This window comes from Seriola dumerili, unplaced genomic scaffold, assembly GCF_002260705.1.
Source record: "Seriola dumerili isolate Sdu_G_001 unplaced genomic scaffold, Sdu_1.0 BDQW01000068.1, whole genome shotgun sequence".
In the NCBI taxonomy this organism is placed as follows: domain Eukaryota; kingdom Metazoa; phylum Chordata; class Actinopteri; order Carangiformes; family Carangidae; genus Seriola; species Seriola dumerili.
Genome location: NW_019174323.1, coordinates 5,363,719 through 5,383,023, shown reverse-complemented (window position 1 = coordinate 5,383,023; position 19,305 = coordinate 5,363,719). Strand labels below are relative to the sequence as shown.

At 43.2% G+C, this 19,305-nt stretch overlaps 1 protein-coding gene across 1 annotated transcript in view; it reads left to right on the top strand.

The window, feature by feature from the left end:
- Positions 1-13,022, top strand: part of LOC111220152 (glutamate receptor ionotropic, NMDA 2C-like) — a 42,418-nt gene extending 29,396 nt beyond the window's left edge. Inside the window, exons 13-17 of the mRNA XM_022743140.1 lie at positions 1,604-1,833; positions 6,959-7,119; positions 8,329-8,516; positions 10,031-10,263; positions 11,463-13,022. Of these exons, the coding sequence (XP_022598861.1) occupies positions 1,604-1,833; positions 6,959-7,119; positions 8,329-8,516; positions 10,031-10,263; positions 11,463-13,022 (2,372 nt within the window). The remainder of the gene's footprint in view (positions 1-1,603; positions 1,834-6,958; positions 7,120-8,328; positions 8,517-10,030; positions 10,264-11,462) is intronic.
- Positions 13,023-19,305: the final 6,283 nt, after the last annotated feature.

Here is a 19,305-nt window from a genome sequence, read left to right as displayed (position 1 = left end):
GATCCATAAAATGTTCTTAATTTGCATCTTACAAAGCATTTTCACAGTAAGCCTGTGTGCAAGCCGCTAAATCCAGCCCCATCTGCACATCCTGCGACATTAAGAGTTCCTCAACAGGATTTTGGGGAGAGGGCTAATCAATCCCAGAATGCAGCGCTGACAGAGCGTGCCTTGTCTGCGGGTCCGAAAGGTCATTTTCCTGTTTTAATTAGCATTCGTCGCTGCGCTAATCGAAGTGTGATTGATGGCGGTGGCACCCTTCGTTGCTGCACATGAGCAACGGTGGCAGAGAGCGATGGAAAACGGGCCGAGGCTGTGAAATTGTTCCTGTTGTTTGGAAGTTTGCAGAAGGGCATGAGATAGCTCGTGAATACTTATACGGTGAACAGTAGACATATTTCGTTTGATGAGAGAATGTGTAAACAAAAATGGGACTTTAAAACAATGTAATCAGTTCGACACAGTTTCACCATCTTGTGAGGTGCATGGAGAAGGGAAAAAGTCTGAAGAAGCAACACTTGAAGTATAAAGGACAACTTTATTGTCAGAGCCTGATCAAAACCACAAGCGGAAATGTGTTGTTCTTACAGTAAAATTGTTCTTTATATTACAAGTGTTGCTGTAGTTTCTTACTTACCTCTCTCTGGTGGTAAGGGGCCATGCGGATAATTTTGGTTTTAATTCATATTTTCTTGTCAAAATGTCTGTCTCTGAGATTGCTGCTTCTTTCTACAATTTAATACTTTCCACTGAAAAAAATAGTCCCTAAAATAGTCCCACTTGAGCAAATGCCCAATAATGACATGTGTTTTTGTTCAAATGACAAAGCCCCTACAGCAGCTGCAGGAATTATGAGAAAAGGAGGAAACAGTGTAACGATGTAATAGAGCTGCAAAGCAGTCTGCAGAAGGAAGAGGACTGGGTGTTTGCTTTCCATTTCCTACTTAAAGTCAATGTAAGTTTTAACTATAACAGTGGCCGTACCACAACCTCAACCGAAGTTGTGTCTACCCTAGGCAACTTGTTTTTTTCCCTAAGCTTAACCAAAACTTAGCCTTTTGAATTACTGTACACTGTCATACCTGTGGAGGGGCTTTCACCTTGGTAGCGCCACTTTAAGTGTGTTATGGTCTGTACTGGATTTCTCACTACCTTGAAATTATATATTATTTGAAACCTCAAGTCAAGTCAGTTTTTATTTTTATAGCGCCAATTCACAACATAACTTATCTCAAAGCTGTAATTTTTTTTGTTGAAAGCTTTGAGCACCACAAATTAAATCCCACTCACCTCCATTATTTGGGGTAGAGGTAGAAATCTTGGAGGGAGATCCCATATACAACCAAAACTATCTGTATGACTACATACCACCACAGAGGAAACTTTAAACCCTCCATTTCTTTGTTTCCTAAGTGCATCTTAAGACATACCCCTTGGCCACACTACTATCTTTTTGGATGTGACACAAACCCGTCCTTTATAGAAAGTGCTAAACAGAGCTCTTTCTTTTCTCTCTCTGGGCTTGGGATGTTTCCGTGTTGATTGCAGGACCTTGTTATATTGACCCACTCTGTCTTACTCTCTACCCCCTCTGTTTCCTCAGCTCCTGGTGGTCCAACGTTCACCATTGGGAAGTCAGTGTGGCTCTTGTGGGGCATCGTCTTCAACAACTCTGTCCCCATTGAAAACCCCAAAGGAACAACCAGTAAGATCATGGTTCTGGTCTGGGCCTTCTTCGCCGTCATCTTCCTGGCTTCCTACACCGCTAACCTGGCTGCCTTCATGATCCAGGAGCAGTATATCGACACAGTGTCGGGCCTCTCCGACAAGAAGGTAAGAGACTGAACAGACAAGAGTTTTACTGGGAATAATAACCTCAGAGTGATTATGAGGCAGGACGGCTATTTAAAGTCCACTCAGACGCACAGAGAGCAGGCTGTTTTTGTGGAGCCATGAGATATGGAGGAAACCACGTCTTTGTGTTTGAATCCAGCTCATGCTACATCATCTCCTCCTTTCTCAATTCAACTGCATTGACTCACAAACCATGAACAGAAGAGAGACAAAAGACTTGCAAAAAGCCTTCAAGATGAAGTCAAGTAAAAGGACTTTGTTATGAACGTCTTTGTCCTTTTCCTATCAGTGGGGAGCTCAGTGGCATGAATGACTAATCAATTACTGCCTTCTGTCAATACAGATGGTGTCTGAGTCCTGACTTGTGCTGTCAGTGTTTCGGTCTGTCCATCAATATTCCCCCTGTGCCGTCTCCAGCTCTTGTCTCGCTCACGCTGCTAAAACAAGACCGCAAAATGTCAAAAGATTTAAAAAAAAAACAAAAAAAACAGTCAAGTCACAGAGGAAAACAACGCCCACAAATTCCTCTACCACTTAAATGTGTGTGTGCACACAGAGACAGACACACACACACACACAAACACACACACACACACACAACACACTCAACCTGGTAACAGGGCCTCAGAGGAGCTTTACAAGAAAGCATTTCATTCTTCACAGATAGCGAAAACAACTCCCAGGCAGGGATCAGCAGAGCCACCTCAGTGATCTATGGTTGTATTAACTGACTATATTAACTTTATGCAGATGCATTGTGTCCCACAGCATAAAAGACTGATATAAATTACCACACAGCACAACCTCAGCTGCCCCTTAATTCTGCAATCCTACACGATTGAGGATTAGGAGGGGTTTAGGGTCGTAGGCTGACCGGGTTCACATCACGCAGGTTTAAAGGATAAGGCTGGTGGTATTCTGTCTTTTTCTTATCGTCAATAAATGCCATGAAGAAGACCATAACCAACAATGTGTTTCTCTCAATACTTCTTCTACTGCTCCCAGTGGCATTCAGTCCTAAAACAGAACTCTTCATCATAAAAATATCTGGGGGAAAACCTACCTGAACCTGTGGAGCATTAATATTGTAAGTGACCTGAGGATAATTTGACCTGATTCAAAATATGTTCAGCCCAAATACATTGAGAACACCATCACTGACAGCAGCATGGTGACATTATCTACATACATGCTGAAGCTTTCACTCTCAAACCCCTACTAGTTTATCAGTCTGCCCTCAGATTCATTACCGGAGATCCCTATCCCACTCGACACTGCATTCTGTATAACAAAGTTGGTTCGTCCTCTCTGGTGCAGAGGTGTAATAAAAACCTGTACCTTTTCATCCCTAAAGCCCTTATTGGACATTCACCACCCTATATAACATCTATGCAGGACTGGAACACAGGACCCTGTGCTAATGATCCTCTGCTTCAAGTCCTCTTTACTCTGAACTAGTTTTTGCAAACCAAACACATGGAATTATCTAAAACACACTCTCAAGATTGTCACAGTCACTGCACCTGGACAATTCAATGATGACGATGATCTTAAACCACCTCACCACAGTGTGCAAATGCTTTCACTGAGTGTTGTCCTGTAACTTTTAACTGTATTTCTGTGTCTCGACAATGAAGGAAACCTCAATGATCTTCGAGGCTTAAATAAATAAATGAAATGAAATAATGCAACACCAATTCAAGAGCTGCCCAATCGACCCGGCTCTTAGGCCATGACAAGCGGAGGGAAAAACACACAGTTCAACTTAAAATTACGAATAAATCATATTTATTTAAATAAAAGAAATCCAAACGTATCAATTGAATTTATTAAATGGGTAGTCAGTAGGTCAGTAGTGTTGGTATAAACAATGTGGTGCAAGGGGGAGATCCAGTGAAGGAGTGAGAGAGAGACAATGGAGATGGGAACTTAAATGCATTCTGGAGGAACTGGCTAGGTGCACCCAGTTGCACAAATGCCAACTCCCCCTACCAGGACCTTAAGGGAAACAACACAGAAGCAGCAACGAAGGACAAGGCAACCGTAGAGGCAGAGCCACAGGGCCGTCACACCGCGCTGTAAATTCCAACTAATTCCCAAGGAAGTCTGGAAGGAACGTTGAGAGAAAAGTTGTCATGTGGTACTATTATAGGGAAAATATGAAATCCTTGACAGAGACGGTCCCTTTAAATTGCTCAGCACTGAATCTCTAGTTTACTCTCGCTTTTAGTTTGGAGGTACAACTTTGCTGTTGAGCAAACGTCGGCACATTTACATTGATTCTGTTAAATGTCAGTAATTATTGTGTATTCCCCACATAAATAAACTCCAGCAATTAAAAGGCATTAATTAACTGGTACAAGTACAAATTGACAACTCTATTTCTCCTATAATTAGTACAAAATGAAAATTATTCACAGGAAAATTGTTGGAAATTACTATGAAATGAGTCTGAACTTACAGACCTGTAAAATAAAAGTGCTATCACCTCACAGCTCACACTCTCCATCTCGCGTTAATTATCATGCATCACGTAATCGGAGCTGCTAGTTGATGATTAGATAGACTGACACACAGACTGAAGACCCATGGCAATACAACAGGAGCATGATAAACCTGATTAGACTGAATGTCATTTGGACCAACTCAGATCGACTGTGACACAGAGGAGTAAGTTACACAGGTATCATTTTGTAATAGTCGGAGAAATACATTGTTGGTTTTGGCCTTTTCATGGGAATTGCTGACAACAGTTCTTTCAAGTCTATCTTTAAACAACACTGACAAGCCCATATATGCATTGAAAGAGTTATTGCTTGCTGTATTGTTCCTCCTGTCCATTACTGGCCACAAAGAGATCCTTTTCTAATGTGTACAGTAAGTGATGGGGGACAACAGTCCATTTGAAAGTTCAGTTGTAATATGTACACAAACAGGACCCTGATGCAGAAGTCATACAAGGTTAGGATTGATTAGGACATTTTTTTATGGGATTTGGAATGGCTCTGAATCCAGTGGGAGCTGGAGAAAGGAAGTGAGGGAGCAGGGAAGGAAAAGGGGGAAGCCTGGCTGGTAGTGACCGGCTGGAGGACTGGAAACAGCAGGCAATCAGGCGAAGAGGCAGGCTGAGGAACTGGCAGGTGAGTAGTGATGCTGAACACAAAGAAAAGCAGATTGGACAACAAGTGTTGGCCTGAGACATTCACTACCACTGCAGTCACGGTAACGATCTGGCGAGAAACGGTTGGACAGCCGGAGTAGATATACTGCAGTTGATGAGCAGATTAGTGGAGGGGCTTCAGGTGTGCAGGGGAAGGGAGCCAGGAGAGGGGAGCCGTGCCCACACCGGTGCACAGACACAGGCACACAGGAAACACAGGGAAAGAGGAAAAAACACAGGGGAAACAACTAGAGGTGGAGCCACAGCTGTATCAACTTGAAGCTAATTTGAGGCTTCAGCAGTCTCGGTAAGATAAATGAAATGATTCTGTATTGTCTTGTTGAGCTGTGGCAGTGAGACAAAGCAGAATTGGTCAATAAAAGACTGTAACTTTGGAAGACACACAATTCATTTGACTTAGATTGAAATCAGTTACAGAGGGAATTTATATGTGGCCAGAATGTATAGGAGGAACATTTACAGCCACTAATAATTCTTTCAGTGCATGTGAGAACTAGACTTGAAAAATGTGAACTTATCCTTTAATTTATAATCTCTCCCTCTCTCTCTCTCTCTGTCTCCCTCTCTCCCTCTCTCTCTCTCTCCTTCTCTCTATCTCTGTGATGTGGGCTTTTGTTCGAACAAAAAAAGTGAAAGCATCACTGCTGCAGCTGAAGAGTGATTATATTAACGCATACACACACACACCCACTCACACGCTCACATTTTGATTGGCCCATTCATTTGCGCTCAGCTCAAAAGGTCAATGCCGTAACCAAGATGAATAGGTCTTTCCTGTTTACAGTCTAATTGAGCTCTAACGGACGTATTTCTGCTTCGTCCTGTGAAATGTGAACTTCGATCGGGTGCAGATTGAAGCGGATTAGGATCATCTGTGGGCAGTGAAATCATTCAAACAGATGTGTGTTGACTGATATCAGATTGAATCAGATTGAGGTGAGTGAGTGGCATCCAGTCCATTCATGCAGTATTGAGTTTGGCTGCTCATTAGATCAGTTCTGGAAAAAAAAGAAAATGGAATGAGTCTAAAATGGATTTCATTTAACTGAGGAGTACCTCGTCCGCTTTACTCCCTTCTTCCCCATTTTCTCCTCTTTTCACAACTTCTGGTCTTTTTTTTTGTCTCTGTCATTTTACCTTCCTTTTACTTTCCTCTCCAATCTATTTTCCTTTTCTTTTCATTCCCCCACTTTTCTTTTCCTCTTTTCATTTCCTCTCTCCTTATTCTTTCTGTTTCCTTTCCTCTTTTTCATCTCCTCTTTTCTCCTTTCCCCTGTTCCCTATTTCATTTCCTTTGCTTTTCTCTCTTTTGTATTTTTTCTCTCCTCTTTTGTTTCCTTTCCATTTCCTTTACTTTCTCGTCTTCTGTCCTCTTTCTTTTGTTCTACACTTACCTCCCTTCCTCTCTTGTCTCCTCTTTCTTGCTGCCCTCCTTTTCTCTACTTGCCTCTCATTCCTCCTCCATTTTTGTTTTCCACAACTCTCCCTACACTCTCCTCTTCCTCCTTTTCGTCCCACTTATATTTTTTCTTTCCTTTGCTTTTCTCTACTTTTTACAATCTCAATCTCTACAATCTCTTCCCTCTTTCTTTTGCCTTTCTTCTCTCTTCTTCTCCCTCATCCCTCTCCTCTGTCATCTTTTCCCCCCTCTCTCCTCATCACCTCATCACCATTTCTTCTACTTCTTCTTTCTCACCTTTTTCTTTCTGTCATCCCCTGCTCTCCCCTCTCCCCTATTCTGCTCTCACTCCCTTCAGTCTCTCTCCTCTTCTTCCTTTTTCTCCTTACTCCCTTCTCTCTCTCTCTCCCCTTCTCCTTACTAAATCTTCTGTTCTCTTACTTCCCTCTACACTCTTGTCTCCCTCATCACTCATATCTTCTCCCCCCTTCCCTTTCCTCTCACCCTCCTTTATCTCCCCACAGTTCCAGAAACCACACGAGCATTACCCTCCTTTTCGCTTTGGGACGGTCCCGAACGGGAGCACAGAGAGGAACATCCGCAGCAACTATCCTGACATGCACACACACATGACGAAATACAACCAGAAGGGGGTGGAGGAAGCCCTAGAAAGCCTCAAAACCGGGTACAGTTTTTAAAAATATTTGAACTATATAACATGCTTAAACAGGAGGTTATATGTAACTGATCCTCCCTAAGACGCCATAGCAATAATGATTATAATTTGGGTGATACAGCAGAGATTTGACGCGCTTTGTGTTGTTTGAGAATTAGGCCGATGTGATGGGTGTATTTTTAGATGAAGAAATCATTTTGTAGTGCAGCTTAATTTGTATAGAAAAGTGCTGTCAAACATCCCATTTTCACAGAGTACAAGTTCAAAACGCTTCAGGAACTACACCAGTGATTTTGCACGATTTGAACCCAATACCTACAAATTGTTTGTAACCTGTATTTGTTAGACTGATTTCCTACCTCCAGTGTGGATTGAAAGTCAACTTCCTTTATTTTTAGCCATGCTAGCCGCATGGCTCTTGGGATGGCAATGTCGGTGGATTGATAGCAATAAAAGCTGCTTAAGACTTTCATGGTCACCAGAAAATGACACTACTGACCTTGGTGATGCCCTGACGTTCCCTCTAGTGCCACCATGGGGTTGAAAATTTTTGTTTTCAGGGAAATGTCTCAATACTTCTTGGACAGATTACCATCAAATTTGGTTCAGATATCAAAGGATGAATCACAGTGACTTTGCAATCCCTAAATTTTCATCCGACGACACCAACAAGTCAAAGTTTTTACTTTTCACTTCGCCAATGAAATATTTCTAAATCTGCAAGATGAACTGGGGCTAAGTTTGGTACGGACAAAGTGCGACAAGCAGATCAAAATTACATCCAAATACTAATGACATTCCCAACAGCCTCAGCTGCACTTTGTGTTTAGGACTAAATAGCAAATGTTAGCATGTTAACATTTTAAACTAAGGAGGTGAACGTGGTAAACATTACCAACTTTTTCAAAAATCTTCTGATGATGGATTACCAATCTCAAGTAAATGTCAAGTCTCTGTAAACAGATTGTCTTTGAAATTAATTGAAGCAACCGCAGTCTGCAAGTTAGGAAAAATCTAAAAGCCCATATATTATGCTTTTAAAAGGGATGAGCAGCAATGTGAAGTCTTTACTATTTGAATCTAATGGGCTAAAACAAACAAACCCATTGATGCTGTAGGAGTCATTAAAATGTAAATACAGTGTATGTATGTGGGAACATATTAAACTCTGGAGGAGCCAAACCTTCTCTCAGACATAGGTGACTTATTTGCTTGCAGGAAGCTGGATGCCTTCATCTACGACGCTGCTGTTTTGAACTACATGGCTGGGAAAGATGAGGGCTGCAAGCTGGTGACCATTGGCAGCGGGAAAGTGTTCGCTACCACAGGATACGGCATCGCTCTGCAGAAGGACTCCCGCTGGAAAAGGCTTATTGACCTGGCGCTGCTGCAGTTCCTCGGAGACGGTGGGCACCAATCCAAACCTTACATGTTATAATACACAACCGATGCCTGCGCATGCGCTCTGACACTTTTTCTCTGTTTTATCTGTTTGTATTACTTTCTTTCTCACTGGCACACTGTTTGTGCACCACGGAACTGGCATCAATCCAGTTCAGTGTGTGCTGTATCAGCAGGGAAGTGGGCTTACAGGGAAGAGTTAATATCCTGCAGAACAGCAGGGAGTGTTAGGGATATGATTATCTCCATCACACACACACGCACACACAGACACACATCCTACCTACACATACCCACAAACACATTCGCCATGACGGCCACCGGTGTGGAGTTAATATCCTCCCTCCTCTGAGAGCTTAAGACCACCCCACATACACACGCTCACTCCCACTCTGAGCTTTCCATGATGATATAATAAATAGCGAGTTTATGGTCGACATACGGTAACTGAGTGATAAAATGGGCCGCGCTCCTCTGAGGCCGCTGGGGAGAGTGCAGCACAAGAGGTGGCCACCTGTTCCGGAGGCCTGGAGGAGTGGCTTATGTGGTAATGATAGCTAATGGAGATGTGTTCAAGCACTGTAAATTCTTCTCATTTAAAAGGTGCTTTGTCAGCATGGTGAAATGCATTTACTCCACCAAAGAACAAAGAAGGCAGAATTGATGTATGCATGTTTGCTGCCTGCTGCTGAAATAGAATAATAAAGACAACCCAAGACCCTATGTTGTTTGATGCTGCAGCATTCGACCACATGGAAATGTTGGCATCATTTTTTAGACTAAATGTCAGCTTGATATATTGGGTATCTTTGCAAACTTTTGGATCACTTGAATCAATCAGTGAGTTCTGACTTCCAGCTGAAGAGGATGTTTTATGTGCAAATTGAAAATGAACATAACTCAAACGTGACAAACATAGTGAATAAATCAATGGCGTGTATGAAGCATGTGATCTAAATATCCAGTGAAGCTTCTGTGCACAGTCAACATAGCACTATATCCAGTACATTAGCTTTTAGTTGCCAAACATCATGGAAGTATCCGCTTTATTTTGATTTTCCAGCCACTCCCATATTATTCAGTGCTAGTTGTAAACCGGAAATCAACTCCCACATGACATTAACACAGTATAAATGGAGAAAGTCCCTGAAAGAAGCAGTAAGTGAAGGTGGCTGCAGTCCAGGCCTGGCAGAGGATTACCCCTGAAAATACCAAGTGTCTGCTGATGCCTGTGGATCATAGACTTCAGCTGCTGCAAACACTTTGGCATCAAATATCAGGATTTTACTTAAGTTCATAGTCAGCACTTTAACCTTTCAGTCAGAGTTTGATTTCGAGTCTATTGTGGTGGAGTGCAGAGAAAGAAACAACAGACTGCTGCTCATGATTGCTTTCTACAACACATCCAAAACAGCAGAGATCGTTTTGCAGGAGCGGCTATCTTCAGGATATTGTAAACTGTCACACCTCCATTTCTTCTTTTGCCCTGTCAAGTAATCTCATACTCCCCCATCTACAGGAGACACCCAGCGCTTGGAGACCGTGTGGTTGTCGGGCATCTGTCAGAACGAGAAGAACGAAGTGATGAGTAGCAAGCTGGACATCGACAACATGGCGGGCGTCTTCTATATGCTGCTGGTGGCCATGGGCCTCAGCCTGCTGGTTTTCGCCTGGGAACACCTGCTCTACTGGAAGCTACGACACTCCCTGCACAAGTCTCACAAACTTGACTTCCTGTTGGCCATCAGTAGGGTGAGATTTTCAAATTAGTCCATTGATTGATGAGTCTTTATTTGTTCGGAGATGGGGGTTGCTTGTTATTTATGAATCCTTTGTTGGTTTGCTGATTCCTAAGTTCATGGAAGTGGTGTTGAAAATTAGCTTCACTGATTTTTTTTACTTTGATTATTTGTGTGGTGACTTATTGGCTGGCTGTAATTGGATTAGCTGAGTGACAACTTGGTTGAGTGACTGAAAGATTGGCTGATTGTTTTGACTTGAAGTGGCTGGTTGGCTGCTTTGTTTTCCATTTAATATGCTGTTTTACATGAGGAGGCTTTTATGTGATGAAAAATTTGTTTAAATGGATGTGTATTTGCATATAATTACATGGTATCCTTATTATAAAATTAGCTAAAATGACACTGTGTTCTTAGCAGAGGGGAGGGGACAGAGGAGAGATAAGAAGAAAGAAAAGCAGCACTAATTTTGGTTTACTCAGCATTTAACTTTGATTGCTTAGCATTCATTAGCAGTTAGCTTAAATCAGTACCCAGTTTGTCGATGCTGTGTTGTTGGGGAATGTGGCTATTGAGGCAAAAAGCCCTGGCGGAAGTTACAGCCAGGGGAATGTCTGTGGACACCAGCCTCTATGCTCCTCTACTGTGTAATTACACCACTGTGCCTGGATCTGGGCTTTATCAGATTAACGGCTAAACGGCAATCTGATCATTAATCCGTATGGGGCGGCCCCAAGGGCCAAATTAAATTTGGCTCTTTCAGGATCTCTCAGCCAACTGTAAGCAGAAAGCAGTCATGGGATTTGGCTGTGTTTGTCCATGCAGTTAGAGACGGTTTGTTCTGCAGGGGACTTTAGGCATGTGTGTCCGTGTGCATTTATTGGGGCAATCCTCTCAGCTTAAACTGTTTTTCTTTGAGTCCTGGGAGAATGCATAATGAATTTGTGACTAAGTCTTGCCTCAGTGACAAAATGAGATATTAATGAAATCAGATTTTTTTTTTTTTTTTTTTTTACTGCCAGTGGCGTTTTTTATTAGTTAGGAGGTGGATCGTCACTTTGAGATGCACAAATTGGTTGAAAATCTCATCCCCTTAGGACGACCAGGTTGATTCAAGGTTAAAAGTTTGTGACTAACTATTGATTTAATTACAAATAATTAGCTGATTCATTCATTCATTTTCATTCTTTGTGCATCTCCTCCATCTCTCAGGGTATTTACAGTTGTTTCAATGGAATGGAGGATCCTGGGCGTTCATCTGGTTTGGCCAAACCTGACCTCACCTCCAACTATGCCCAAGCAAACATGCTGAAGATGCTTCGCACCGCCAAGGACCTGGTCTCCACTGCCAATGTTGAGAGCTCCCTTGACAACGCCACTAAAACCATAGAGCAGTTGAGTCGTCATGGCGGCAGCTTGCCTATTCGTGTTCCACAAGTCGCCACAGAGGCCGCGCCTGGAGGATTTGCTTATGTTACGGAGAATCACTCCTCCCTCCCCCAGCGCTCGCTGACGCCACCTCTGACTGCTGTTACCTCTCTGAAACAGCAGAGGGGCGTGGCGAGGCCCACGCCGCTCCGCTACACGCTCCCGACTCGCTCGTCTTCATGTTTGTATGACCGTCCGCTCCCCGTGTCAAGCCTCAGCAGCCCCCACCTGGCTGTGGGTGAGCCACTCCCTCATCAGCACCCACACCACTACCAGACCACAGGGAGACTCTACGTAGACACCCATCCTCACTCGCCCTTCATCCCCTACGCTGATCTCCAACTGCCTGACATCTACACCTCTCACCCGGTGTCCTCGCCTCAGAACCCACACGTCCAAGCCGGCTTCTCCCGACGGAAAAGGAGGTCCAAGAGTTTCCAGTGTGAGGAAGGGGATGTGGAGAGGAGGAAACACAGGGACCAGGAGAAGAGCAACAAAAGTCCCGTCTGTCTGAGTGAGCTGAAAGCCAACCACCTCCAAGAAAACCACATCTCCACGCCCAGTGTTGACAGCATCTACTCAGGGGAGGGCATGGGTCCTCTGGTAGAGAACTACAGCTCCTGGCCGCCAGAGGACCTTGTGCTGAGAGGGAGACGCCGGCACCGCCGCCCCTCTTTCCTTAAAGCGACCTGGGGTATCGAGCAGACACGCCAGCTCGACGAATCCCAGTCATCCCTGTCTAGCCAATCACCTTCCACCTTGCCAGACCTGTTCCCATGCATTCTCACACCGACCACACCTGCCAAGGCCTACAACCCCGCCCACCTTCGAAACAACCTGTGCCTCCCACGGAACCAGGCCTACCTCCACATAAGGGAGGACCAGAGGAGGCCCAATGGGCGTAAGGGCCAGAGGCTGCGCTACTCCCACTCCACCCACCTCCCCACATACGGAGAAGCAGTGCGACATGGGACTGGGTTTGGGCGGGGGATGGTGCGGAGAGCCACCAGCTTGCTCAGCAGACAGTACGCCCACTACCTAAACTCATATCCAGGACTACCCCTCTACCACGGCCCCCTGGACCTGCAGCACCACAGCCAGACCTCCAGCAGCCACCCGAGCCCCAGCCCAGTTTGCCAGCTGCTGGCCTGTGGTGGCGGGCGCTGTGGGGGCCAGCGGGCACTGCTGTACCAGGACAGTGTGTATGGGGCTTACGGGGTCTATCAGGGGTCCCAGACTGGATCAGAGGCTCAGATATGTCATGGAGCAGGGGGCCAGCCTGCAGGGAGCCCCTGTGTTCTTCGTCCCTGGCGACGGGTGTCCAGTCTGGAGTCTGAGGTCTGATGGTGAAGCCAAAAGGACCTCATAAGATGGACACTTGGGAGTTCCCAAGAACAAGACCACTGTGGAGAGGGTGTAGTGGTTAGATTAATGAAACGGGGGGAAAATTATGACTTGAAGTAAGTGTTAATTTTCTATGTGACTTTGTGTGGTAATTAATAGAAGTTTGGGTCTGCAGAAGTTTAGGACCGATTTGATGTACGCTAAAGTAAGATAAGAAAACTGCACTGTTATCAATTTATCCTCAAGAAAGCTGTGGAAAGCTGGAGATTGAGTTGGCAGGTTTTACTCGCTGCTTTCTTACGACAACGCTTGTGTATTTTTCTGTGCTTTAATGTGCACTAAGATTTACAACAGTCCCACGGTGTTGGCGCATGGTTAAACTATAACCAGAGTTTTCATGCTGTGTGTGTGTTGTGTATATTTTATCGTGGGTGGTTGGGATTCAGTCTTGGGTGTCGTGGAGTAGATGAACTGTTTACAGCAGGGGGAGAAATAGTGGAAGAATAAGGGATAGTCTCTTTAAATATACAGCCACCAAAAACAAAGCAGCCACTGTAGCAAGATTGGTGAAGACTGCTTTCACGTATAGTGGGATCCAAAAGGTCTGAGACCACTTCTGGACCCCACTGTACATGTGAGGAGTTTAATTCCAAACTAAAACATTCAATATTAAAACATTTTGACTCCAGACACAGAAGAGCAGCAGTTTTCTAGAATGAAATAATCGTTTTGAGACGTCTGTTAATGAATTTCAGGTAACTTCATGAAGTATTTTTCATGTTTTGGAGCTAAACCCTTCACGTCTTCATTTAGCAATGAGTTAGAGGAAGCAGAGACTTTGTGAAAGCAGTCCATATGAACACAATCTGCAAAAATGATGAAAGTATTGGGACAGCATTGACCAGCACTAGGTGTCTTAAACCTTGGACTCTTGTTGACCTCACTGGGTCTCAGCTCGAGGCTACAGTACAGCACAACATCACACAGGGCCTCACAATAAATAGATTCTGTATTCTAAGTACTATATCGATATAGAGAAAATGTGTTATTTGAGGCTGGTTAGTGTCATATTCATGTATTCTACATATGATAGAAGTTTATAGTCACTCTTAAAATTTTCTAATTACACTTCTGGCACATTCTGCGTTTTTTTTCTTTCTTTTTTGTAAAGCTGTTGCTGATTTACTGAAATATTTGTTATTACTGTATTAACTCTATCAGTTGGCCTATATTAAGATTTTCATCACTCTCTTTTCCAGTCTTTTATATTTCCCTCATCACCCCTCTTTTATTTCCCATCCCCTCTAACTGTTTAATGATCAAATTTAAATGAGGTAATTGAAAGCTATTCTAGTATCTATATTACCCGGCTCCCTCACCCTGTAATTAATCACTTAGACCAATTAAAGAGCCTTTTTGGATGAACATGCATTTGTGTGTATTCTTTGGAAAGCCTTTCTGTGCATCCATGGAACACGTATTGGGGAAATGCTTATGTGTAGTAAATATACAGTTATAGCCGCTTAGCTTAGCATAAAGACAGGAAAAGGAGAAAAGGCTAGCCTGGCTCAGTCCAAAGGTAAGAATATCCACTCACCAGCACCTCTAAAGCTCATTGATTGACGTGTTATATGTTGTCTGTTTAAACTGTCCATGTAACTCTTGACAAGAAAGCAAATAAGCATATTTCCCCAAAGTGATTAACTTTAAGGTGGAAACACAGAGAGAGAAAGAGAGGGGATAGGAAGGAATGAAGAAGGCAGAACATAAGAGGAAGACGACGATCTGGTCGTTGATCAAAGCCTCCTTCTCTGATCTTGTCATATGGAGGTCAGTCATCTGCCGCAGCATCCTGGAGGAATATCCTTCTGATGCTTGGGTCACATGTCAGCTGGTGACTGACACAAATACGCTGCAGAAAACAGACAGCGCCAAGTGGCAATCATGTTCTTCTTTTGCTTCACGATTGTCACGATGCCACTTAAAAATTTTCATTCAACGCTCACCTGAAGCAAGTTTGGGTGAAGATAAGCTACTCCACCCCAAGGTGACCTGTTGCCATGGCAATTATTCTCTCTCTCTCTCTCTATGCTGTTGTCATGACAAGATAAGACTCCATTCAGGAGGCCAGATGAGTAATGTTGCAGAGTCCAAACATCGAGTGCTTTGATTTTTCCATTACTCTGCTTTGTTACTGGGGCATTGCCTTAAATTGGACCATAATATTGATTTAATCCCCTGCTCTGCTACTGATCCCATATTTTTAGAGTTCAAGGTAATTGGACTTCTTTTCATCCCTAAAGCTCAGAGAGGGGCTCAGCACAACATGATGATTATGTAATTAAGACGTGCTTGTTGGCCTAACATAAAGCCTGGATTTACAGAGTTACAGGTGGATTTGATCTATTTCTGTACGAATATCTGATTGTATGGAAGGAAGGGAGGAAAGTGTACAGTAGGAACAAGAAGCTGTCCCCATCTACATTACAAAGCAATTTTTTTATCAAGTTAAATGGGTCATCATTATTGACATTTTCAGGTTTTAGAGCCAAAGAGATCGACTGGACAGGGCTCAAGTGAAAAAAACTACTGAATGCTAGAAGCACAGCTAAATATGACAAACTCAAGGTGAGGAGAGTAAATGAAAATGACGAATGAATAAAGGAGCTATTTGAATTTTTTGTTATTGCTACATAGCTAATGTTGGCACTAACAGCTATTACCAGTCAATAAAAAACGTTGCAAGACCTATTTCTACCACTCCTTTTCTTGTACTTAAGTTAGCATGCTAACCAGCTAGCCCAAGCCTGGTTGGCCCGTCTCGTCATTTTCCGATACCGAGTCACTGTAGCATCCAGCCTGCCCTGAAGAAGTAGTGCTGCTCAGAGGACGTATTATAACCTCTTGTAAACGCAGCAATGGCTGAAGCTCTTGGCAAGACCGGTAAGTAAACAGCTGTTAATGCTAACGTTGGCTATGTAGCACAGCAAAACTTACAAATAGCTCCTTTAAACTCAACTTTGTGGTTTTAGGAAAAATTATTTTCCATAGTAACTACACTTCTCCACTCAAATGTCAAATTCATTGAATATTCTCACAGTCTATTAAGAATTATAGCTGAAGGCTTTCATCGCAAAATAAAATCCCATCTGTTTGAAAAAAAAAAACCTACTATGTTTAATCACCTGTTGAATTTTGGAGAGTGTGTTGGCCCTTTTGAGCACTTTAATGAACTAATTAAATATTTAACACTGAAGCTTGTTTTTGCACTTCCCAGACATTAGGAAGTGATTTTTTTATTTTTTTTTTTTTACGTGCCACAACTTCTACAAGGAGAAATCCTGCAAGACAAGGGGAAACATTACTGACTGATGCATCCACTGTCAAGATTACATCCACTCTTAGACTACATGTGTATAACTGCAAGCTCCACTTGACAGAGGAGTCTGAGCTTTTTGCATGTGGAATATATTTCTTTCATTATTACACTGATAAAGAGATAATCCAGGTGGCACGTGGAAGAGGATGATATTCAGACTGGCATTCATGGACTGTGCATTTCACCCCTCCATTACACACTAATCATCCAGAGGAGCTTCTCCATGCCGCTGCAGGGAAAGGTTAGGAAGTCATTCATTTCAACAGTCATCAGACTGTAAACAACCTCTACACCTCGAGGCCAGCTGGGGCTTGATGTCCAAGTGTCACATTTAGCTGTTTTACATCTGTACAACTGACACTTTTTCCCCCAGTTTTTAATGCATGCACATTTCTTAGTATTTAATCACGGTTGTTCTTTCCATATAGCATCATAAAGTTAATTTGTCTACTTTAATTTATGATCAAATCCATACAACTAATGACTTGCCCATCAGCCTCAGCTGTACTTTTTTATACTTAAACCCCCGCATAAAAGCAACAGAAACTTTTCATAATATATACAAAGAACACCTTCATCAGCACATTACCAGCACACATGCAGCTAGTAATTTGGATTTCATAGCGTATATAATTTCACATTTATACTTAAGTGCTGTATTAACAAACACAATGATGATAATTCACTGCAGTCACTCCAATCACCAAATGCCCTGAATGCTCGGACAGATCACTGTGTGTGTGTGTGTCAACAATGTGTGTGTGTGTGTGTGTGTGTGTGTGTGTGTATGTGTGTGTGTGTGTGTGTGTCTTGGATACATGTGTGTAGTGGTTGCATCAGGATTGATGAAGGGCCTGTCTTGCCAAATGATGAAAGATGTGAGTCGTGCATACAAAAACATCAATGGAGCACCTGGGACGGGCTGCAGACTTCACACACACACAGACTGACACATTACCAGCAGAACTAACACTAATATATACAAATAAACATGTACACATTCAAATAATCTTTCTATCACAAACATCTATGCTCGCAAAAACACACACTTGAAATATGGCATCTCACACATCTTTGGAGGAGGAGGGGAGCAAATGCAGAGATGAAGAACAATTAGGCGCCTTCACAAGCATGGGGATTTAATATTCATGTCAGGAGGACACAGGAGTCTATAAGGACCACCCTGCCAGCTCGAACATTATTCATTTATTCACTCATGCACACACACGCAGACACACGTCACTTCATAATTTTCCACCAGGGACATTCAACTCTTTTATCCATCTGCTTGTTTTTGAACTCTTTCTGAATAAGATTAATGTCAAGGGCTGCAAAACTCAAACTGGTGTCCCAATCGATTTTAAAAGCCCACAGGTGCTGTTTATATGTATATACAAACAACAAGCAGCAACCTTGACAGGGTCGTTGGCCACAACGTCTGGAGTCACCAGAGGGCCCGAGTTGGGTCTTCTCACACCTCCCGCCTACGAATAAATTGCTTCACGTATCGCGGCAACAGCTCCAGATGCTCTGAGTCACCTTGAGACAAAAGGCTGCATGGCCTGCCCTCCCTGATAGGTGAGAGGGAGGAAAAGGAGAGGGAGTGGAGGAGATAAGAAGTCAACCAAAAAAAAAAAAAATGTGGGACGAAATCAAGAAAAGCAGAGAAATATTTGGGACAAAGGTTGAGGGTATTTGAGAAGCGGAGGAGGAGGAAGAAACAAGATAGCAAAGGAAGGAGGAGAGTGATAGAATAAGTTACAAGAGAGAAGAAGGGGAGGAGATGAGAGAATAAGGGAAGGGAGGTGGAGGGAAATAGGAGAGATAGGGAAGTAAAAGGGGGAGGAGGACAGCATAAAGGAGCCATATTAGGACAGCTGATATGAGAACAGGTGGGAAGTGAGCAGGAGAGAGGAGCGAGGGACGGGCCGATTTATTTCTGTCTGACAGAGAAAGGATTATAATCTGAATTGCAGGACGAGGAACAAGGAAAGGATTGTGTGTGAGTGTGAACAAATTGTGTGGGGAGGGTCAAATCGTCGGTGAGCTGTGGCACGGCAGGTTCGCCTATCCAGCGCTCCTTGATCATCGATGTTACCTGATTCATAAATCAATCAGGTCCTACACATCTTTAATTTCCACGCTGGAAAAGTGTAATGTTGCAATGATAGGGAGACACACGAGCACCAAGAAACAACATCATTATTATTTCACTGACATACATGCAGGAACGTGACGTAAATGACAGTTGCTCTGGTTGTTTTGACTTCCACTATCACATTAACTAAATCATCAAAGCAGCACAGCATTCGGAGTGTGACAGCTGTCTGTGCATATGAGGACACATTTTATTGTGCTACAGTTACGCAGTTCAACTTTGAATTTGAGAATCTGTTGTGTGTGTGTATCTCTCTCTCTCTCTCTCTCTGTATGTGTGTGTGTGTGTGCAGCAGCTCCTCTCGTATTTGAGATGAGACGATTGGATCTGCCAGCCAGCAGGAACGTTAATTACTTCAGCAATCTTCAGGCTCACTTCCCACAATCACTCCCATCTCTGGGAAGGGAATGAGCTCGGCCATTCAGGAAGCCCGGATCCCAACCGAGCCTCTGATTCAAATCTGTTTGGAGGAAAGAGGAAATCAAATAAGCAGAACAATACAGATGGAGTCCAGCGCATGCCCTCTATTGGAAGAATTTTTCTCCATGGTCTTGAAAATGAAATTTCCCTTTCCACGTCCAAAAATCAGCGGAGACAATAATGGATAATGAATGTTTTGCTGTAAATCATCACTTACAAATCACTGTTGAAAAATGGAACATGGACCAGCATTAGCATTTAATCTAAGTCATGTTTCTGGCCACCTGGTGAATGTACATCCAAAATTAACTTGCTTTCTCACTCTG